The 24,049-nt window shown below is 43.4% G+C and overlaps 1 protein-coding gene across 6 annotated transcripts in view; it reads left to right on the top strand.

Annotated features, from left to right (window-relative positions):
• NTRK2 (neurotrophic receptor tyrosine kinase 2) overlaps nucleotides 1-24,049 on the top strand; it is a 528,847-nt gene that overhangs the window by 95,090 nt on the left and 409,708 nt on the right. For all 6 annotated transcript variants that reach the window (XM_086961298.1, XM_086961302.1, XM_086961301.1 and 3 more), the window contains exon 6: nucleotides 11,153-11,310. In XM_086961298.1, coding sequence (XP_086817424.1) covers nucleotides 11,153-11,310 — 158 coding nt within the window. The remainder of the gene's footprint in view (nucleotides 1-11,152; nucleotides 11,311-24,049) is intronic.

The following is a 24,049-nucleotide window of genomic DNA, read 5'->3' as shown; positions in this document are numbered from 1 at the left end:
ATAACCCCAGCAGGGTATCCACAAGGTGAAAGCCAGGCATCCCGCCGCGAGGGGCCGCTGTGGAGATTAAGCAAGCTATTGCCCAGAGTCGCAGAGTGTGAACCTGTGAGTCAAGAAGGCACCGGAGCGAGAATTATTGAGTCCGTGGAATTTTTTAGCCCAAGACCCGCTGAGGCGGAGAATTGAACCCTGGTCCAGGGCCGATCTCCGCTTCCGGGTCTGCCGCCTCTAACCCCTGAGCCACACTTCTCCACCTACTGTTAGTTCTAGCATTGCCCCTGTAGTTCTACCCATTTCTGTTTCTTTATCCCCCTCATTATGTTTTCTATTACGTTAAAGTTCAAATGTTAAGTCTTACCAATCTGTCAAGCTTTACCCCAAATACACTTAATTTGTTTATAAAAATGTGTTAATCACTAATTCATTCCCAGTGCTGTAGAACCTGAATTGCTCTTCGTCAGGTCTTGGAGATGGAGAACAGGACAGCAGAAACTACAAATATGCAGGGCAAATACTTCCTGGACCTAATATTTAGTGCCACCATGCCATCAGCTAGAGAGCTGAACATAGCAAAGAACCCATTCAGGCCAAGCTTGGCACAGTATTATAAAAACGCGTCACAAGCTTAAGCAGGTTGTTATGGCTCTTTTGCTTACGTTACGTTTCACATCTGGCCTTCTGTCCCTTCACCTTCATCTTTTTTTTCCTCCCTCTGTCCCTATTCTCTTTGAACTTTGACATTTGTTTTACTGTTACTGCTTTGTTTCCTTTCTTAGAGACTTCTCCTTATCAGTGATGCAGAGTCCTCTCATTCTAATTCGGATATTGGGCAGGATTCTATGCCTGGGGGTTAGTCACATTCCACGTGCACTCAGCATTGGGGAAATTCGATCCCTACTTTGCTTACCATATTCAATTTCCATGTGTACCAGATTTCCTTATTTGCTATGAATCTTATCTTTCGGCATGGTTAGTCGCGGTCCCTTGACTACTGCTCAAGATACTCGTTAATATTGGTCCAGCTACTCCCGTCCAGGGTCCGTATTATACAAAGTACTGCGGGTGAAATGGCCATTTGCACCCGTTTTGCGTGCCCCCAGGGCAGACGCTTCATCGGAGGGCATTCCCTCATTTGCATGGGGGAGTGGACCCATGCAAATTAGGGAATCTCTTTGCCTCTGTGTCCGCACGATAGCACAGACACATGTGCAAAGGCAAAGAAGCCATCAGGAGGCGCCCCTTTGTGGCAGCCAACTGGAGAGGGTGAGGGGGTCCATGAACCCCAAGATATCCCCTTACAAGAGGGTACAGTCACTCACTGTGCCCGCCTGCAAGGGGATCTCACACCCCACTTAAAAGTGCAGGTGGGTTACCTCCTGCTCAGTGAAACACAGAGTGGCTGCTTTGAAGCTGCTCTATATGTCACTTGAAAGCACTGCCCCAAGGTAGCTCAAGTTTGAGGCTGCTCCGTTTGAAAGGAGCACCCGGCGCAAACAAGCAAAATGCGCTGCATTGTATAATATGGCCACAGGTCTTCCAACCAATTACATGCTGGAACAAGTGTCTTTCTCTCTCTCTTTCCCAACCCTCTTTTAACCTTGGCCACAGATCCCTTCACTATCCAGGAGTCTCTTACTGGGAGTTGGTGGACCCACATGGAAAGAAGAAGGGATTAATCTTGATTTCCCGCACTTGCTTGGATAATGGCCGTGACACACAGTCCATCCCACAGAAAAGTGTATCTCTGTTCTTTATAAACTGTTTATATCACCTGGGGCCAGGCATGACTTGTGCTCATGACAGGCTCAGATGTGGCTTGTTTTCGTCATTTCATGGTGCCCTTCCGACTCCGGCTCCTATAATTACTTACCAAAATACGTACAGCACTGGGTGCATTATTCTCTGCTTTTTACACAGTGACCAAAATCCTCCCTTCCTAGGTCCTGCCTCACTGAGGAAACCCCTTCGCTTTATTTTTTCTGTACTGCACTGCCAGATGCTCTCATTAGGAAGTAGTCACAAGACTTGCTCAGGGTTAAGTCACACTAATGCAAACAAAATGTGATATCTGCAACTAGAAATTCGAGACTCTGATGCACTTAAGGGTATCAGCTTACTTTTTCATACAGTAGCTGGCGCTCACACAAGCACAAATTCTGCTGGGTGTCAAGATTTTATGCAGGTGCAGGAATGAGGTGGTGGGGGGCAATGCAAGTGACATTGAGTTAACATTGCAAAGGTGGGAAACACAAACACAGTAATAGCTTAGTGGATAGTCACAAACATTAGCAGTACTTTTTCCCATAAGTATGCCTCCTTAAGGGAGGCGTATGAAGTGAGATGAGTCAGATAATGAACTAAATAAAGGTTTTTGGGCTAGGTGTATATGTTTTTAAACGAGGGCAACATCACAAGATGATTAGATGTTATTTGTCGAGTATGTTGCATGGCTAAAGTATGACAAGAAGATTTTTTGATTGGAATACCCAAAATGGAATATAATAATATTAACAAAGGATGCAATTGTTTTCAATATTATTTGTAAAGTTGACTATGGAGAACCTTGCATCCATGATATCTGAGAGATTGTTAATGGCCCTATGAGACTACGAATGTATTCTCATGTAGATGTTCTAATTCACAGATCCAGTCTACTGATGTCATCTAGCTATGCATGAGTACATACAACTATAGTATCGTCACTAAATCCACAATAAACTATTGCCTGATGAGCGGTGTATGTGTGAGCTATTAGATTCCTGGCATCCCTTCTATTAGGCCGGAGTGCAAGAACCCTCCCTGCGTAGTGTTGCCAATACTATGTTTCTAGAGCAAACTTTGTATTCCAACCTGTAGAAAGCAACGCATTCTTTGTAATGTACGTTTCCAATACAGTTTTCTTATTTACGAAGTTGCTTTATTTCATGGTAAAAAAGTAATACATCATGTTGTTTCAACTAAATTCCTCAGAATGTTTACAGTAAATCGCAAATAAATGTACCGAGTTGTTCTGTTCAGCTGATGTCAATATTACAGCATGATTTCTAGCCAATTTGTGGGTATCCAGTTGTTAAGCCTACAAATGAAGGATTTCACAATGAATTATATTTTTGATGGGACAGATGCAAAGTTTACTGTATTTTTAGGTAAAGAAAGGAAATGGTCAAGTCCTTCACCTGTCATGCTTAGAACTAAGAGAATGAGGGAATCCTAGTTAATTGTTTCTAATGTCAGCTTATTGACATATTGGCCTTTCTGACCTTCTAGAATGCAGGTTTCCCGTTATCAGTAGATTGCTATATCTATAAAAGCTGTAGAATAGGAGGTCTTCAGTGGAACACTTTGTCACTGACTCTTTTGGTGGTTCGATTGTTATTAGGTGCAAGCTAAAAAGTGGGTATTGACATTCAAATTGATATTTCTAGTGAGCTCCGTAGTTATATATGCATCGCACAAGGTGTAGAGAGGTGAATTTAGTTCCGCAACATCTCATGTCTTATATAGGAGTGGGCGGAACTTGCGGAGTTTCACACCACGGAATTCCATGGAGTTACTTATAAACTCCACTAGATTCCACAGAGTTCCCGCGCTGAAAAATCAGCTTGAAAAGCACAATGTGGTGCACAAAAGCACACTGCCATTTGAATTGATTTTGCTGCCACTCAAGTAAAAAATCTACTCGAGCTGCAACAAATCTACTCGAGAAGCAGTTTTCTGACCACGACCATTCGCCACTGCTCGCGACCACCAGCGTTATTAAATGGCGTTAGGGGAGGCCAAATCTCTCTTGCACGCTCATTTCTGGAGTCTTGCAGAAAAAAGTTCTGCCACATAGCGATTGACGGTATAAGGCCACAGCTCTGCCTTACAAGATTAATGTGGAGTTGCCAAATTCCACCAATTTCACCCCTAGTCTTACTCCAGAGACCGAATCACAAACAGTTTTCTAATCTATTTGAGGCAGTTGAAGTAGTGAGAATCAATTTTTATTATCAAAGACGGTGGACGGTTAGCAATATATCATCATACATACAACTTTCACCTATATAGATATACAGCACTGGGCTGCCTATTGTGCCTAAAACATATAGAATTAAAGATGGGTAAATGAGAATAATGGCTATATTTTTCACTGAGGGGGATCTGTGTGACATCAACGAAACAATGAGAGCGAAGTTTGAGTTCTCCATGATGTTAATCAACTCTTTTATAAAAATTCAAGAAACAACTGAATTAGGTGGCTGGGAAAGAAAGCACACACACTCCAGTTTTATAGTAGTTCTACTTGATAGTGTCCAAGAATTCTCAAAAGAGTCTGGTGCTCAAGCAGAAGGGAGAGCCACCTAGCCTCCCTCTGCTGTAACAGGTCCAAATGAATCAAAACAGGATCTCTGAGCACTCCAAATCAATCAATGCAGTGTATGAAGTAGTAACAGTCTTTATTTTCGCAGAAGTTTCCTATGGGCTTCGTCTCCCGCTGCATAAATTGTAGCTGACTTCTTCAGGGCTTGGCTGGTGTCCCTTTGAAATAAGCAATATCCTTGTAAAGCGTGCTCATATATAGTCATTTAGTATGTCCATTCGTTATATAAGTTAAGTTGTTCGTCTAATATCCGGTATTCCTTAGGAGAGTACTCCCGCCTCTTTCATCATACTGTCGAGGAGAAGTCTCGACAGTACAATGTGAGGGGTCTGGAGCACTCTCCTAAGGAATACCATATACTGGAAGAATGACTTGACATATATGATAAATGGATATACTACGGACCTATATATGAACGCATATTACACCAAGTATATTGTTTATTTCAAAGAGATGCCAGCAAAGCCCAGAAGTAGTCAGCTGCCTTGTATAAAAACTGTCCCTTTATTGTCAGTTACCCATATACAGTTTTACGATGTGCATGGGTCCCATAACCATCCAATAGTAATTAAATAGTACAATGGCTACGGTTAGATAATGATCATCATTATGTCACAGCAGTGGAAATTACGTTTTCTTTCTCACTGCTGTCATATAATTGCAGTGAATACAGGCATTTAGAGTTGTCTGTTCCTGATTGTGAATGGATATGAGACCTATACATAATTTGGAGAATTATAGATGGGTAACATAAACATACCAGAGACCTTATTACAGTATGGGCGCATTTTCCTGGTTTGCATTGGTGCACCTTTCAAAAGGTGTGCCTAGCACTAACCAGGAAACTGTGTCGTGTTATAGTGAATGCGCTGCCACAAACTCATGCTGCCCTGAGGGCAGCGCATTGAGATGAAAAACGGAGCGGCTGTTTTGAAGCCACTCTGTGTTTTGCCGTGCAGGTGGTATTCCACATGCACTTTGCAGGGGGATTAAAGATCCCATTGCAGGCCGGTGCAGTGAGTAACTGCGCACACGTGCAAGGGTATGGCTGGGGGTCCATGGGACATTGAAAGTGCGCTACCTTTTAGGTAGGGCACTGTCAGTGCGCTCCCAGACCGCTTCCTTGCCTCTGTGCCCTTGTCTGTAATACACATCGGCTCAGAGGCAAAGAGATTGCCTCATTTGCATGGGGCCGCGTTCCAATGCAAATGAGGGAACACCCTCTAATGATAGCAATGGCGCTTTATGAGCGCCAGAGCTAAGGTATTACAGAAGGGGCCGCCCAAGCATCTGCGGCCCTTTCTGTAATACCAAAGTGCTGTAATGGACCCACAAAGCGGGCACAAATATCTAATGCACACCTGGGGCACTCCGGTATTCACCCCCTGGCCTCCTAGCACCCACATGCCTCCTCCATTGACAGGGGATAGGACACAGCACTGTTGCCTGCATTTTCCTCCTCCCTCAGGTCTATGGAGACCGTTGAAAGGTGGAGGCAAGGAGGGGAGACCGCCAATGGCCATTCCACTGCCACGCTCAGGTCTCTGGAGATCGTGCGAGGCCGGAAAATTAAGAAGGAGCAATCACATCCTCTTGTAAGGTCACAACAGTGGGATACCAGTTTTGTTACCCACTGTTTTAACATCACTACAGTTAATAACTGGATGTCCATCTGGTTATGCACAATAGAGGCTTCTTATGGAAGCCCTCTGTAAGAAAACATTCGGTAGCCTAGACTATTTTTAACAAACAAATCTTTCTAAGAACTTTCATTCACAAAAGTGGAAGTGGTCAAGCCGTGGAATGTATCCACATTTTGTGAATGTTGCCCGTAACTATGTTTGCGATCTTTCAAACAAAGAGGGCAATAATTTCCTGTTTTATTACCTGTGCTATATCATATTTCTTTTAGGGTTTCCTTTCGATGGATGTCTCTAATTTCATATAATTTGCTAGAGCTAATAGGCACTTGCATATTATTTACTATTGATATGTTATTTCTGGCAGCAGTTCAATGTTAACAAAATGATACTTCTGAACAGATTCAATCAGAAGCAGATTCCAGAAGGTTGTATAGATGTATTCCGGATTCACGGTGACTACCGGGCCTGTAGTATGCATTAATGGTAAGCTAAAACTTTGAGAAAATACTGGATGTGGTGATGGGCTACGAGAGCCAGCTGTAGCTACAGACAACGTTTTTCGTCCATTAGGTACCCAAATATTGTTGGTTTTGCAGAATCCTTGGCTATTACATCAGCAGTTCCTATTCCAAGTGGCTGCTTGTGTTGATGCTCCACTGAAGCACTACGTACACTGGCAATTTTGTAACTGGACTTATTAGTTTACCTTTTGATCTATCAGTTGTTTGTTTTCTTTGTTACCCTGTAGTTAGCGGGTGTACTCAGTGTGTGATTGGTTATGCAAATGCCGATGAACCAGCCCTGATCATAAGGCACCCAACAAGCACTTGGTGTGCACGGATTCCCATTGTCATCAATTCACGTGGGAAGTGAAACAAGTGCAGTTGGCCTGTTTAGAAACCCAGAGCACATAGCCAGTTCGGAAGTTAAATATCCTCACTGGGGCGACACTCCATTTGAGTGGGACAGTGTCGCCGCATGTGCCAGAGCTGAAAAATAATGTAATAAAGGATATTCATTACCATTTCATTTTTCAGCAATCGCCCCCTCCTGAACTGAGTGATGGGGTGGGTCCAGTGCTGCCGTGCCGAGTGGTTGAAGCAGGGAGCTGTGCGCTTTAAAATGTACAGGTCTCTTTGGCTGGCCGTCTTGGGCCGGTCAGCCAGACATACGCATTTTAAAGTTCTCTAACCCAGCTGTCTTAGACAGCTGAGTTAGAGAAAGCACAGGTCTCCAGTGCTCTTAGGAGCGCCGAGAGAGACCGCTCTAGCCAATCCTGGTGCTGCTCTCATGCTGTGAGGGCAGTGCCAGGATTGGTTAGTGCAGTTTCCCGGTACCGCTGGAAGAGAGGCAACCGGTGGAGGAGGACGTTGCGCTGTGCTGCGCCTTAAGGAAATTGTGTTATTTTATTTGTGCCCCCTTGCCCTTGCCCCCGCCCCACCTCCCTGGGTCCGTAGCAGCCGCCACTGCACCCTCATAGTAAAGTAAATTGAATAGTGCTGAATGCTGCCAGGTGGACCGCTTCTGAGTGGAGAAGAATGCCGACTCTGCTTCCGTTGTGGACGCCAAGCGTGTAACACGCCATGGATTCGGTGTAGGCCGGCTCTGCAAGTTATATCAGATGGTTAGTGTAGAGTGTGGATCACTTTAAGCAGCTGTTTTATTCTTCTTTCACTTTAGCAATATTTCATCATGTCCTAAATGGGAGGCGAGGGAGTTTCTAAGTTCACCCTTAAAAGTAGGCCCTCTGAGGAGGTTCCCAAGTTTACCAACTTTGTCCAGCAGGCTTAGTTCTTTAAAAAAAATAGGGTTTTTTTCAAGAGCGTTTTCTTGCAAAACTTCTTCAGTGAGAATTGTCTTTCTGCAAGACTTGTTTTGCACTTTTTCTCTCAAAACCCACTTTTAATAGACACCTTCTCCTAGTATTTGCTTTTTAAAAACTTTGCTTATATCATGATGTTTATGAAGATTTAAAAGGATACAAAAAATCTTCAGAATGTTGTAAAGGAAAACCTTTCTTGCGTCTTGCCAGTTATGACGTGTTATAAGGTTGTTACACATGAATGATTTGAGGCGTAGTTGGATTTAGTTTAATCATGGGACATTATGTTGGCACATTAAGTTCCCAACAGTATGTTTCAATTCCGCATTTTGTGCATGCAGATCATAGCAATCTAATAATTGGAAAAGGTGTTGACAACTCTCAGAATTCTATCCTGTTTCGTTAATTAGAAACTGAAGCCCGTGCAATTAGTAACAAATATTCAATTAAGCATTCACTTATGAAATAGCTCTTCACCTTCAAGTGAAGCGCACTCTTTTTTTAGGTTAAACTGAAAAGAAATTATTAACGTGTTTGTTTTGATGAAAAAAATGAATCCGGTACAAAAATATAGTTCTTCATGCAATAGTTTTTTTTGCTGTTACAAGATGGCTTCGCTCATGAGAGGGAAATTACATGGTTTTCAAAAAAAGGCTACAATCAAAAGAACAGGATACCTTATCAAATATGCATTTGGCCTGATCAAACATTTTCGTTTCCTGCGTGGGCAGATGACATCGCAGCCAACTCCAGACAAGCCTGCATCCAGTTGTCAGAACAGGACCTCGCTGCCTCTTATTATAGCGTCAACTGCTCTGGGCGCTTTCCAAACATTCTAGGCCTCGTGACTATACATGTTATCAGGACCTAGAGAGCAGGACCTGAATTCGCTGGGGGAGGGGGCATATTTGAGAGCGTGTTTATCCTGTGCTCCCACTGAGCACAGGATAAAACTGTTGAAAGAAATGGAAGGCAATTCCTACTGGCCTCTTTTCATATATTTGTGTCTGTAGTGCCAATATGGTACTTGACAGTTTGCCAAACTGAATTACATTTTGTACAAGGTTGAGCAAGATTTAATAAGCAGAGTGCATGTTTTATATCATCACAAAACAATCTTTTCCAAACCTATGAAATAGATTGAGACCTATATCTGCCGTGTTGAGGCTTGTGTTTTGTAGAGGGCAGCGCGACTGGTGCGACTGCACCTGGTGCCAGGCTGGGGTCGGGGGAGGGCCGGAGGGGGGTCGGTTGTCCTTCGTGCAGAAGTATCTTCATCGATTAAAAGCACTTGCTGGCGAGTACCTTGTATGTCCATCACTTTTCAGGCAACAATAAAAATGCCAAGATAACTCTGGTAATTAGAGCATGGTGTTTTGTCTGGTGGCAGGTTTGATTCTTCATAAAGTAGGCAGCGGGTTAATATGCCTACTGTGCAGGTGTACCGTGTACATCGCAGAACTGTATTTTATATAGACAGCGTGGTGGGTAACTGATTTTGTCGGAGAGATCCTTTTGTTAATTGCACTTCATAAATTACAATCCTAATATAGCACAGTGAGCTATGAACTGTCATCAAAGAGCCGCCTGCAAGCTGGAGCGTATAAGCTACAATGTTATCTTGTTTTCCCCAGTATTTTATTATCCGACTGTTGCTAAACTGGATTTGTTTGAGTAGAAATAAATTCTTATTGGCAAGCCAATCCAACCACGGTGTTATGTTTTAAATCCTGAGTTTGTCCTTACTCAGACCAAGTACTCTTAAAATATACTGCCTACAAGTATAGATAACAAGTGTTTTTATGCACCTTGTAGTCAGTCCTCTTTGTCATGTGTACCATTTCCTACATGCTGATTTACACATGTATAATTCATTGTCTCGGTATAAAGTGTGAATGATGTACAGTGATCTGAAACCCTACACTGGTATGAGTAGTGCTATAAAAAAAATTAAACACTGTGAGAGAGCGGCTGTATAGAGATGAGGGACACTGGTGGAAAGTGGTTGTGAGGGAGATTAATGTCACTGGAGTGGCGTTTGCAAGATTGACGCACTAGGCGCCACCAGTGCTAAAGCCAGCCTTAGTGCTAACAATGTCGGTTCTTTGCCACTTACCGTTGCTAGGGGCTGTAACCACCTCGCTCTTGCCTTTTTTACTGGCGCTCATAGTCGGTTAGTGTCTCTACATCAGTCCTTCCTTTCTGTTTAGCGTGAGAGCCTGCCGGCTCAGACACTCGAGTCCTGCCTTCAGTAACCTCAGGTAGGTTCATCCCTTTCTTCTTTGGCATCATCGGTGATTGTGTCGAAGTCCAAGTCTAAGTAAGGCAGGCTCCCATTGCTTCTGCTGAGGAATGTTGTCTACCTGTACTGTTCTGCTACTCAAACCATGCTTCCTTTGTCTTCATCAAGGGCTAGTGCCTGAATTATGCCCCTTGGCTCCCTCTCTCTTCTTTGATTGATGAGGATAAGGTTATGTTACATTAAAATTCAATGAGAGTCTGCCTTATCATTCAATCCCTCTTTAGGCTTCAAAAAACGTAAAAAGGGGGTAAAGAGGGACAGGAAGAGGGATCCTTGGGACAAGCGGTATCATCGCTAGCAAGGGTCAGGGGCACCTTCAGCACTACGTTATGCAAATGAATGTGCAACATACATTCTGCAACAGCACACAGTGACTTAACAAGTGCAGAGCTGCACAATGTTCTTGCCAGAGCCGCTCCGAGACCAGGGGTCCTGAGCTTGTGTTCTGTAGTTGGGGGCTGTGAAGATCGATGGCTTTCCGTAACTTCACCTGCAGGTAGAACCTCACACATAGCTAAAATGTTTGTGTTGAACGTTTTTGTACAGATTTTGGTCCCCTTTCAGACTCTTGTTCACTGTTCAAGGGGATTATCGGAAGGAGACCCTGGGCCCTAGGGGTATCCATCATAGGATTATGGAGCCCTCACAGTCCGAAGTGCCATGCTTCATCATGGGGCCTGCTCCTTGTCGGGCTGGCCCTGGACAAGGGGGCTCTTTAGCGGAGATCTCTTTCCTATGTGAGCCTGCTGTGTTAATGTTGCCTCCGGCATCCTCTGTGCGTTGATGAGAGTACCTGGAGGCACATTGTTTTTGGTACTGATGAAATGCTGTGGATCCCTTCTGTATTGTCAGTGGTCCAGAATATAGAATCTAAAGCTGAAACAATCTGATGAGCAGCTTCAGCAGCACTTTACGCTCAGAGGATGTTGGATATAATGTATGAGAGGTCAGACGTAAAGAATGAGCTTCGTTGACTTTCCTTGTTGCAATGAGATACTAATGGTGCTCCATCTCTCCTGCAGAATCCTAGCGGACAATCCATTCCAGTGCTCATGTGACATCATGTGGATCAAAATATTCCAGGAAACTAACTTCCTGAACTCAGAAGCTCAGGATTTGTACTGCTATGACGACAACAGGAGGAAGATCCCTCTCTCGGAGATGGCCATTCCCAACTGTAGTAAGTCAAATACGACAAAGGTTTACAAGTGGTTACATTGCAAAGATGTTGCTTTTGAAATTTGTTTTACAGTATTAAACTGATGAACATAATACAGGAAATTATCAGGACACAGCTTACTTTGACTTGCATTGGGAACGGTTTATAAAGCTCGTAGTGACTCACTGGGCGGTGATTGGCCCTGATCGGAAAGCGTGCTGCTCTTGTAATTGCAAATGTAAAGCTAATGTGATTAGATATTTGTGATATGTTCATCTTTCAAGACCAGTGCTGGCTTTTTTACATCAGCTGTGCATTATTTATTTTGAAGTAACTTCAACAGCTCCCACTGCGCGTGAAGACGCAAGCGTGAGCAACACACTGCCTGATTTTCACTTATGTATCATGCATGCTCAGCAATTTGTGCCCATGGGCTAAGAATGGACTCCAAAATGTTTTCTGCTATTCTATCACGTCAGTGGAGAACTGCTACTTCTTGCCATAACCACGGCCTCACTAAGGCAGGCGTGGCTGGCACAGGTAAGAGCAGTGGGGCGGGTTGGGGCTGGGTGGGGGGGAAGTCGACAGATGACGGGATAGGTAAAATTAAATTAAGAAATATTAAAAACACTTAATTTGCACTCGACTCAGCAATGCAGCGTGTGCAAAGTAAGTGGTTTTATTTCTTTTTGTATTTTACCTATCTAGTCATCTGTGACTTAACCCAACTCCCACCCCTCCGCTCTTACCTATCCCAGCAGCACCTGCACTAAGGGCATGAACATCTGCAGACATCTTATAAGCATGTCAACTGACATGAAAGCTTGGTCAAATTAGAGGGTGGCACTTGCAAAGCGAGAAAAACCTTGAAGCCCAGATCCATTGAAGAGTCCGGAAGTTTAGTATTATTGCCTACTAAACTTCCAGCCTTTTCAATGGATCTGGGCTTCAAGCTTGAGGGCAGGTGCACTCGACTCCATTTTATTGGCATGGTCACCAGACACCTGAGAGAGATAGGTGGGAGGAAAGTGCAAGGATAGCCCTACAGGCGAGATGGTTGTCCTACGACATGTTCCAAAGTCACTAGAGAGGTCACCTAGCACACATATATGTGCACATATTCACAAGTAGACCACACTGTTCCTTCTCACACAGAAGAAGTCCACCACATGTAGTTACAGACCGGGGGGGATTGGTTCTTCACTAAAGGAGGAGGTGAGGATGATGTGGTGAGTTGGCGACCAGTCCTGGGCTGACTGTTGACACTTCTACTGCCTGGTATTTGTCTTTCAGTTCCTCCGCGGACATTGTGTTGATTGTGGTGACATTAATAACGGCAGGTTGCAGCGCCCATGAGGCGATGCGTCCGCTCTGTAATCAGGTTTGGGGAGTGTGGGTGCAAGGTTGAAATGTGGAGGAACTCTCAGAGGAGCAACATATCGAGTACTTAAAATGAAGCACCCAAGTTTGATTTATTTCTGATCTCTACCCTTACACACACACACACACACACACACACACACTTAAATAGCAAAAGTACAAACACCTCTATGAACGGCAAAAATCTGAAACATGTGTACACATACATTACCATTATTTTCAAAGCTGAGCAGGTATGCCTAGTCGTGTGTGGGGGTCCATAGAGCTTTAAGGTTAATGATGGAGTGAAACCACCTTGAATAAACACAAAGACCAAATAGTTTTGGAGGGTTGCAAGGACCCAACACATATTACACATTTTCATAGATGTGATTACAAGCTTTGCAGGCATCTTACCATTAGCTCAAACACCAACATAACACAAACAAAGAAATAACAAGAGTTACTCATATGCCATCCTTTTCGTGTTTTGAGTCATTTTTTAAAGTATTGCTTTATTGAATGTTAATAACAAAGAAAAAACAAGGACCCATTGTGGTGACAATCACGGTTACAAAAATTAATCATTTTGTCTCATTACCCCATATTATCAAGCATAGGTAAACAAAGAAAACATGCCGTACATGTATAGGTCTTTCTCATACTAGGCATAGTGGAGAAGTGTGGCTCACTGGTTAGAGCAGGCAGACCCTGAAGCAGAGATCAGACCCGGGACCAGGGTTCGATTCCCGACGCGGCAGGGTGTTGAGCTCAAATGTCCACGGACTCGATAATTCTCACTTCGGTGCCTGACCTAATCATGGGTTCACACTCTGCAATTCTGGGCATTAAGCTTGCTCAATCTCCACAACGGCCCCCTGCGGCGGGATGCCTGGCTTTCACCTTGGGGCTATCTCACAGGGAAAAACCAGGACGGGTTCCCAAGGCAAGTGCGGAGATACCACTTCGGGGGTCTATTCTGGCGCTATATAAGAAATGTAATAATAATAATAATAGCAGTCCTTGGATATTACAAGATTATGCTGACTTGCGTAACCTTCCAGGTCAACATAGTAACGCATTATAATGTCGTTACATACACCAGTATTGCTAAAGCCAAGGTAGGAGGGGATTAAAGAGAAGAAAAATAAAAACAATATATAAGGAAAGTGGAAGATATGCTCGGGGACTTGTTTTGAGTCTTGAGCACCTAGTCCGAAGTGCTGAGTCAGCTTTGCTTTAAAGTACAAATCCTAGCAGTGGTTTCATTTATATCAAAAAGAACAGTTAGCCGTATAAATTCACATTAAAACTGCAAACACCCTAATGCAACGATTTTAGCTGGCAAACCCCTTTTAAAGGTTGATAGATGCCCACCAAACCACTGGGGTGGTCTTCGAATAAATCTGTCAGTCCAATTCTCTGTCTGTGCAATTATGTGACTGCAAATTGTACGGCCAAATAAATCCTAAAAGATTGCAGTTCTTCAGGTGTGAATAGAGCATTTGAAAAAAAAATCCGAGGGGAAAGGAGAGGTGGGTAAACACCACACCAAAGTTGTTCTTTCATTTGCCAATGACTCCTTCAAAGTTCACTGTATATATTTCAGCAACTCAATAAAGCAGAAAACATTGAGTTCAGTGGACTTTGAAGCCCGTGCAGCCATTCCTCCTTCTCAAGTGATTAATTTTTTTAGATCTTCTCGCTCTCCATAGAGCACATACTGTTCCCTGTTTATTTTACTTTTAAGCAAAAATGTCAGTCTAGTCGTGTGTGAGGTTTGGGCCCAGACTTCCCCTTTTCATAAGAATTAATTGGCTTGGAAGCAGCGATCAAATTGAAAATGGCGAAGGCACGTTTCTCTGGAAACCTCATCATGCGGGAAACCCGATAACCCAACATGTATTTTAGTTTTAATGAGAAATGTCTGTGTATTTCCTAAAACCCAACCTGCCAGGTCTGTAGACCTATATTTCCAGTGCTTGCTGCTGACCTGCCGGAGGCTCATGGGTAATACTCTCTCCTGCACCACCTGCTGCAAAGGGGAAGGGATCAAACGCACCTGATGCGTGGTGGGTGATGATCATTCTCGTTCTCCATTTGTAGCGAGTTGTCGAGCTCCCCGCCTCCTATCCCTTCGGGATTGCTGAATTATGGAGGAAATTATCTTACAGCTATGAAGTCACTTCACTTAAAATACCATTTTCTTTTTTTTTCTCCATCTGAAAATTGCAAGGAGGCAACACGAATGGCAGATGCAGGAAACCAGTCGGTTCCCGTACGTGGTTGAACATGAAACGATTAGGCCGGTCGGTTTTGTGAGAAAACACCATGCTTGCCAATGTCAATGTCACAGATTTTGGTTTGTGACCAATGTAGGATATGAGGGTAAAATAACTTAAATTAAGTTATTAAAGAGGCTTTCAAGAATCACCATAGCAACCCAGAATTCAGCAGAGCGTTCATACAGTTGTTTCCTAAAATAGAGATTTTGACTTAGGTAGAGCTTTAACATTCCCCAAATCATGACTGTATCGTTAGTGCTTGAAGTAGAACCTAGGGAGGGGTGTCCTTTAGATAAAGGAATTAAGTGAAAGGTGATTAGGGGACCCAGATTGAGTTTAACAAGCTGAGATCTAGACCCAGGGTCTTTGAAGGACTGCAGCTTTACCTACCCCCTTCATCTAATTGATCAAATCCCAACCCGTATTACTACATGTGAACATTTTCTTTGGTGAAGATTTTTGCTTCACTTCTAGGAACATGATCGATCCTGTCCTTTGGAAAATATAGTTTATGGTTTGTCGAGAAGGAAACGTGTCTTTGGTACAGTAGCTAACCTTCAATGCAGCCTGATGAAGGCATGCTGCACACGTTTTCTGTTCCACGAGATGAAATCATGGTGACTGTTGTCACACCTCCAGATTGTTTAGTTGTACCTGAAAATCATGCTTATAACAATCAGCAACAGAATAGCCCATGCCTTTCCACCAAACCTTTTGGAGAACGCCAGTAGGCTGGAGAAGAAGACGCTCATCTGGGCTTTGTGCAGTTTGGGAACTTTATTTTGGAGTTGAGGGAGCCTTGGGTTCACGTTCCGGCTGTGGTGCCACCCACGCTGGGGCCCATGCATGGACCTTATCTGTTGCAAATTAGAGAGTGTTTTCTGTCCTTGAGGGAAGGACCCATCGATCTGTATGCCAGAAAACTCCTGTGAAGGGAATTGTCCATGCTGATCTTTGAGTAAGATCTCAACTTTGAGGCAGTGAGCTAGGGGAACCCTCTAGGGGTGATGCCTTGACTCAGTTTGACTCCAGCTACCCCTCAGTCTGTTGACACTCACCTCTAACTGCACGTGTACTGTTTTCTCAAGGAACAATAAGCCGACACGGAGTGCTCCATAAAAATCTGTACTCATAGAACATTTCCCCCACTGGCAGCCCAATCTTAGTGCAACTGGATTGCAACAGCGCATGTATCAGTTTCTTCCCAATGAAAATCATCATGTTTGCTCTGTTGATTTCAATAGGTCTTGTGAAATTTTAGTAGGGTCTAAAACACGTGTTCTGACAGGCATTAGCCAGCACCTACCCTAGGGCCGTTTTCTGCCCACATCTGATCTGCTGGCAAATTACTGTGATTGCAATAGGCGACATCTTCGATTTTTTTCCCTATTTTTTGCATTACCACATTCTGGAGTGCCCTAAAGCCGCATCCGGTTTGTCTGAGCGCTATGCAAAAGTCAAATAGAATTCCTATTACAAATCGTGAAATTCCTCCAGGCAGCTCTAATTTCTGAAGTGTGGGCAATGGTTTCTACATTTTGATGTGCAGTTTTCCAAGGTCACATATATCTCATCAGCAGCATGCCACGGATTAACTGAAGAACGTTGTTGTGATTAGTAATGCATCTAATGAGAAGGTGTTGAATTCTTGAGCAATAAATACGATACAGTACCCGCTACCACAATGCTGCAGCGCTGCCAACAAAGGTACTCATTGGTAAACGTTTGCATCAATAGACGAAAGATATGTGTTTGTGTCAACTGAAGCGCGCTTTTATTTCAGGTGGTACATTAAAGCGCAGCTTTATCAGCATTGATGACTGCGTATACGATGTTTTGGCTTCTAACGTTTAAATCTGACCTGTATTATAAATATAACTTAAATGTGTGTTTCTGACTATCATAGTAAAGATGAACATCACATTTTCATATATGTTCCTCATCATTTGCTTTCATTTCTGGCTTTAAATGTCCTATTCTTCGGGAGTGTGGCGTGACCATACCTGGTATCTAATGAATATATTTTAGAATCAGATTCATGTGTTGGTCTTGAGACTGACCCTCGCAATGCTGGTGATCAACAGAGATCCTGCCAATCTGCTCCCGCCTTCAGTGGATAGCGTTGTTGGTGCTCCTGGCAGCTTCGGAAGACTAGCCTTCTTGCACGAGCTCTCTACGGCAGTCAGGCCAATGCAGTCAAGCTGTGGAAACATTCTCGTGTTAAGGCTTCTCAAAATATACAGTGCAATATGAAATCCATGCCTCTCAGCAGATCCCTGCCATAATGAGGCTTCTGTTAGGTCTTGCTTCTATCTATTTCAAAGAATTTGTTCCGATATCTCTTCAGTGTATTACTAAATATATAAAACCCATACTGTAATAACACAACACACTTTCATTTCCATTTCAACGCCTGATCAAAGAATTAAGGGTACTGTGTAACAATATCTTATTAACAAACCTGTATCTGCAAATTACGCACCAACTGATTTGCGAACGGGTATGAAATTGGCAATGTGGCAGCTGTACAAAGAGGGTGCATCGCAAACTGGCCATTTGTGGGTGGCCAGTAACGCACATGCCTAATGAATGTTAAACATGCATGTCACAATTTCCAACCTCCGCGAATGGCTATCAGTGCAGGGATATTGCGCTGCTACATGCCCTGTTATCATATGGAGGCATGCAGCATACCATTACTGTCTTCTATAATGCACTGCAGTCCACAGTACAGGGGAAGACTGGGGGAGCCGGTACAGGTCCAACATAGCTTTATCGCAATCACTAACAGACATACAATGGGGTCAGGCACTACAGCACGTCATGGGGGTGTCTCGCAACCTGAGATTCGGGTTCACACAGTCTAACTTTGTACACCAAACATACCTCACCCCACACCGCATTCAGCTATTGTATCTTGGGGCATCCGCGGAATGCCCCAGATGCAGGAGCAATACGCTGTTGGGAAACCTACATTCAGAAGAGAGAAGCAAAGAAATATAAACCCCCTCTCTGAACCCAGTGCACACCCTATTGACTGCCCACACGTGACATGGTCAGTAAGCCGGGGGATTTCTGGGCTGTGAGACCCCTCATGTCCAGGGGGATTCACAGGAGGGTGGTGGGGATGGTTTGGCGATAGGTGACTGCACACATGCTTATGTGAGCCCTGTCAGCTGTGCTTGTTCCACTCCAGGCTCAACCGGCTCAATTATCACTAAAAACAGGATGGCCCCGGGGAAGAGGCACCATGAGAGCGGACATAAAGCATCAGCCACTACTGTATGTGTTGGTATTATATCTGAGCATAGAGCTGACTTACTGTTTATACATTGTCGGACCAATGGACACCCACTAATTCCTCCTTGTCTAGGTCGTCCATTGACACTAGAAATACACGATGTGATAATTCCTCTGTACATTTTTTGGTCCTGTTTGACATAGTAACTATAGAAGTACAGTTTGCAACTAGGAGTGGGCTTACTCTTTTGTGGGTAGGTTCATGTCCTTTCCTATACCTGTTCCGAATCCTCTCTTAATCTCTCCGTACTCCTCCCCTTTTGAAGTACGTATTCCCAATTTCCAGCAACTCTGCCCAGTCCTTCTCACATACACCACTAAAACATATACCTACGTGTGCAGAGTCTCCGCAGTTGGGTTGGAGAACTCCACACTGAAAATGATAGGACAGGTGGAGGCGTAAGCCACCCCATGTACTTTGTGAATAGTATTTTGTTTTACATTTGCAGTACTATTGTAGTAGTACTACACATGTTCCACAAAATGGAGTTTATGAAAAGGTGCGACCCAAGTGTTTCACCCCATAGATGCGGCAACAGAGAGGGCTCTGTCTCCAAATCCAGGAGTAATGACTAATGATGTATTTCAGGCCATTCTTGCTGGATTGTTGATTTGGTAGCGTTGATAGGGTTGGGTTTCCAATAACAGTAAGGATCCTAATGATGTAATATAGCTGGGTGGAATAAGCTTGCGCCATTAATATCAGTTAGGAATAATACGTTAAAAAAAGGGATTTTTGTGGGTTTAAAGGTTCTCTTTCATTCCAAAGATAAAGCTTCTGGAGTGACATTCACTTTGTATCTAGAAACAGTTTTGCTTGTGAAAACCACTAGCAGCAGTGATATCCTCTTCACTTTCAAATATTATTCATCTATATTTTATTTTAATACACTTATTTTGGATGCTTGAGTAGTGTTGCTCCTCTGGCTATTTCTTACATTGTATAAACCTATAAAAAGCTGGCTCTCTTTCTTACTGTGTGATAGCCGGGCGAATTTGCCTGTAAACCTAGAAATGCATGCATCTAGATTGCAACCTTCTTATGCACTCATGCACACAACTAGCTTCAAAGCCATCGAGTTGATAAAGCAGGGCCCTATTCACAGAACTAACTTAAGACAAAATCCTAAACTTACTACCATTTTGGTATTCACAGAAGGCACTTACTCATTTTGGTATTCACAGAAGGCACTTACTCATTTCAGTATTCACAGAAGTTAGGAGTCCTAACTTTAGGACTCCTAAATGCCTTCTGTGAATAACGAAAATCTTAAAGTTGGGATTTTTCTTAGTTTAGGAGTAGTAAAGTTATGACTCCTAACTTTAGGACTCCTAAATGCCTTCTGTGAATAACGAAAATCTTAAAGTTGGGATTTTTCTTAGTTTAGGAGTAGTAAAGTTATGACTCCTAACTTTACTACTCCTAAACTGCGAAAAATCCTAACTTTAAGACGTTCGGTATTCACAGAAGGCATTTAGGAGTCCCAAAGTTAGGAGTCCTAACTTTACTGCTACTAAATTGAGAAAAATCCTAATTTTAGGACTTTCGGTATTCTCAGAAGGCATTTAGGAGTCCTAAAGTTAGGAGTCCTAACTTTACTACTACTAAATTGAGAAAAATCCTAACTTTAAGACTTTCGGTATTCACAGAAGGCATTTAGGAGTCCTAAAGTTAGGACTCCTAACTTCTGTGAATACCAAAATGAGTAAGTGACTTCTGTGAATACCAAAATGGTAGTAAGTTTTGGATTTTGTCTTAAGTTAGTTTTGTGAATCGGGCCCGCAGGTTTTTCCTATGGTGTACAATACCATCCTTTTTTAATACAGGCAATTGCCCCAGAAACAACAGAACATGTTGGTACTTGCTGCACCCTCATAGGCAGAAAACTGAATCAAAGGCATATCATTTAAAATGAGATGCTCCCATAAGTTCAACTTCCCGCACACATACCAACACTTGCAGATACTAGAGACAGTTCATTTACGCAATCATGACCACAACACAGCACCAGAGATACTTAAGGGACCTAAGGATACTTACTAATACATCAACACACACCTCACATAGCTCAATCCTCAAAATTACCACAGAATTGCTTCAATAGCCCCCTTGCATCCCCTCCCATACCACACAGCATCAAACCAAATTGTTTGTTACATCACAGCCCAACAGAGTCTTCCCATTAGTGGTCAACCAATGAAGTTTGGGAAATGATAAAAGCAGCAACGTCCTTAACTCACTCACGTACACAGAAGCAATAGACCCACATACAGCATCATCATTAATCACTACCAAAGAGCACGTATACGATTTCTAAAATACTTGACTACCTCGTGAAAGCCCAGAGCCACATTGACATGCACATCCAGATTTCTGGCAGGGCTAAAATGCTGCTTTAATAGCAGAAATGTGCTACTAAGTACACTATAGCATAGCGTAGCCTCAGAGTGCTGAAGGAATAGGGTATGTTATTCAAAGGCTTTTGTTTTGCTAAGTACCAGTTTTACAAATTACATTACCTTCTTGTAAAGAGTGCTTGAAATTTACATTATTCCTTGACCAAGAGTCAATGTTGACCATCAGAATTGGGTGCATGAGATCAACTGGATGAGTGTAGAACAGTAGCGGTTGGTGGTGGGAGTGCTGCCAGGCGGTGATATGGGGCGGGGAGGGGCAGGGTGGGGGATAGTAAACTACGGAATACGGCCAAATGCAGGTAAGTAAACATATAAATAAATAAAACGAATTTCGTTGTGCGCACCTCATCGCCAAATTCGATGCAGTGCGCGCAAATAAATTTGTTTTATACATTTATATGTTTACTTACCTGTATTTGGACGTATTCAGTAGTTTACTACCCCCCACCGTGCCCCTCCCCCGTCCCATGTTTCCACCCGGCAGCACTCCCACCACCGACCTCTACTGGTGTAGATGCAGATCTTTTTTTCATCGCCTGAATATTTTTTATAGAGGTAGGGGATTTAAACCATCCGTAAACACATTGTGGTAAATGGCTTTTGGCATAGTGAGTGATTGAGCAATAATTCTATGAGGAGCATCAAGTGGGAGATGGTCCCAACTAAGGGCTCAATTATGATGTTGTCTGGAAAGCAGTCGGTTTGGGAATGCTTTCTGAACGACTCAGGTTCGGGGAGTCCAACCGACCGATTACTGTGTGTCCGAACACCGTTCGGTCGGACTCCCATTGACTTCAATGGGATCCTGTGTTCCAAATGAGAACACAGGCTCTAATTGAGAAAAGAGATGGTTGGGGAAAACCTTGCACCCCATGGTGTCTGCCATACTGTGCATGCAGGGAAAGGGGGGAACCATGGTACGCCCACGGGCCCTATTCGGAGGGCCCCAGGTGAAGGGGGGCCTGCTATGAGCTCCCAAAGTAAAATTCTGGCAGCCGATCCATGTTGGAACAACCGACTCAGAAAGGCTGTCCGAATCCTATATCCTAATTGCTCGTCTAGAAACGTGGTCCGTAGACCTTTTACGAGTCGGCTCCGAACGACACCGTTACTCGGTCATCCAGAAATGTGTCCGAGTCGGTCGGAAACAAGGCTTCCAAATTAGATTTCACCCAATCAGATGTTGTTCGGAGTCTTTCTGGACGGCATCATAATCAACCCCTTAGAGAATGCTGAAGGATGTAGTTCTGAATTCATATTTTTTCACAGACACCTTAGAGGCAGTCCTTGGTTCAGTGGGTTATTGCCCAAAGCGAGAAGCCGTTGACAAAAAAATATTAGGTAGAACAGAAATTGAGGGGATGGAACAGAATAAACGAAGCTAGAGAGAGAAATACAGACAATAGGAGGCACAACTGTGAAAGCTTCTTCTCCAAGTATGTTAGACTTAGAGTGTGACAACGTAAATGAACAAGAGGTACTGAAAATTCAAGGTGAAACCAGGTTCGCTTGCAGATTACCATCTACATCTCTTGCCAGTATATGAAGATTAAACCAGCGAACCAGCTCTGAAGGTCTTGTAAATATTTTATGCATACACTGAAAATATATGCAGCATAGTGCTCTAACCATGATGCCGAGTCTCTCTTGAGTCATTTTCTCCTTATCTTCAGTGTTCGTCTTTCCATACCACCGGGACAACATTTGCCTTTGTGTTCACAAGTCTTGCCCACCTTGCTACACATTCGACTGGAATAGATCACAAAGTGATATCAAATGGAGGCGAAATATAATTTACTATTCAATATTTGCTGTAGAAGAGGCTGAAGAATACTAATGCACAAGATTGGTGTCATATTTTTCATTATGTCAGCCCCACTCAGGATGAAGTCATGGTTGGAGGTTGGTTTCCACCAAAGCTGCCCAGTGGCGTGTGACTTGTTTTTCAGTCTGGTGCCAGAGGGAGTGTGGTGTCTCTGACCAGCACAGATCAGAGCTATGCTTCTTAAGGGTTTTGGATGAAACTGAGGGTGATGGTTCTGATATCCAAGGACGTGAACTTCACTGTGTTCAATGAGTGTGCCATGCTTGTCCTTACCAAGGTTGTTCGTCTCTACTTTCAGACGTAGCCCAGAATTTCATGCTGCTGTGCGAATGTCTGATTTTGTCTAGCCAATGCCTATCGAGTGATTTGTTCAGCTCAGTGTTAAGTGCCCAAGACTCTTAAGCAGATTAGACTTCTCTTGGCGGGATTCCAGCTTTAGGAGAAAGCTCTGGTAATTGTTTGTGATCTTGCATGTGAATGCATAATAGGAGTCCTGTGCCAGTGACTTAGGCTGGGAGCAGCGAGGGTCGGTGTGGATTTCAGATGTCGGATACAAATTTAGTTAGGTGGATAGATTGCATGTTTATAGTGCCATGCCTAATAGGCACTGAAGGTCACAATGTGGTTTGATGTTTATTAGGTGGTGATCAACGCACAGGGGAAGTCTTGAAAATACGACTTCACTAATGTCAAACACAAGAATTACTCTGCGACCTTGTCTTGTCAGCTGATGGAAGGGGTTTGCTATAAAAACCCAAGCATTGTTGTGTCCCACTGTCCTGTGAGCCTGTTCATCAAGACATTGGATCTGCTTAGGGAACAAGTCCTTACAGCTATCAGTGGTCATGCAGACGAGGCCCACCACACCAGGTTACTCCTGCTCCTTTACAGCTACAGAGTGGTTGTAGTTCTGCCCAGAACATTGTCTGTACAGTGCTTTGTTAATGGTGCACAGACCTTCTTGACACATCCGTGCATGCACTCAGAGGGCATCGAGAATAGTCCAGGCCTTATGTGTGGATTACTGGGATAAACATGCAGGGGACATCCCTCAACACATCAGTCCATGTATCCAGAACACACCGGGAATAGGGTGGGCTTCACATGTTGGTGCACTATGATGAAGAAGCCGGGAGCATTCCACAGGCACAACATATCCAGAGCACATCGGGCATAGATAGATAGGGTGGCCGTCACATGTTGGAGCACCTTTTTTAGTTAGTAGGGAGTATCCCACTGACGCATTGGTGCATGTATCCGTAACACATTGGGACTAATTCACAAAGGAAAAATTACAATTTGGTGTAAGCTTACACTTACTGTGTTACCTTCGCTGCTTTTTGGTATTCCCAAACTATGAGTGTAATTTACTACAAGTTTTTTTACTAGCAGTAAATTACACTTGTAGGGCCTGATTCACAATGGTAAATTTACACTTTTGTGTAAGTTTGCTATTTTTTTGCTATTCACAAACTTCTATTTTTATGGTATACAACGGCAGGGACTCCACAGTCAGGGCGGAGAAAAACCTTTACCTTTATGAATCTCGCCCATTGGGTAAAGGGTGACTCTC

This window comes from Lissotriton vulgaris, chromosome 3_1 (genome assembly GCF_964263255.1).
Source record: "Lissotriton vulgaris chromosome 3_1, aLisVul1.2, whole genome shotgun sequence".
NCBI lineage: Eukaryota > Metazoa > Chordata > Amphibia > Caudata > Salamandridae > Lissotriton > Lissotriton vulgaris.
The sequence above is the reverse complement of the archived record's forward strand: the minus strand, read 5'-3'. Positions and strand labels throughout refer to the sequence as shown.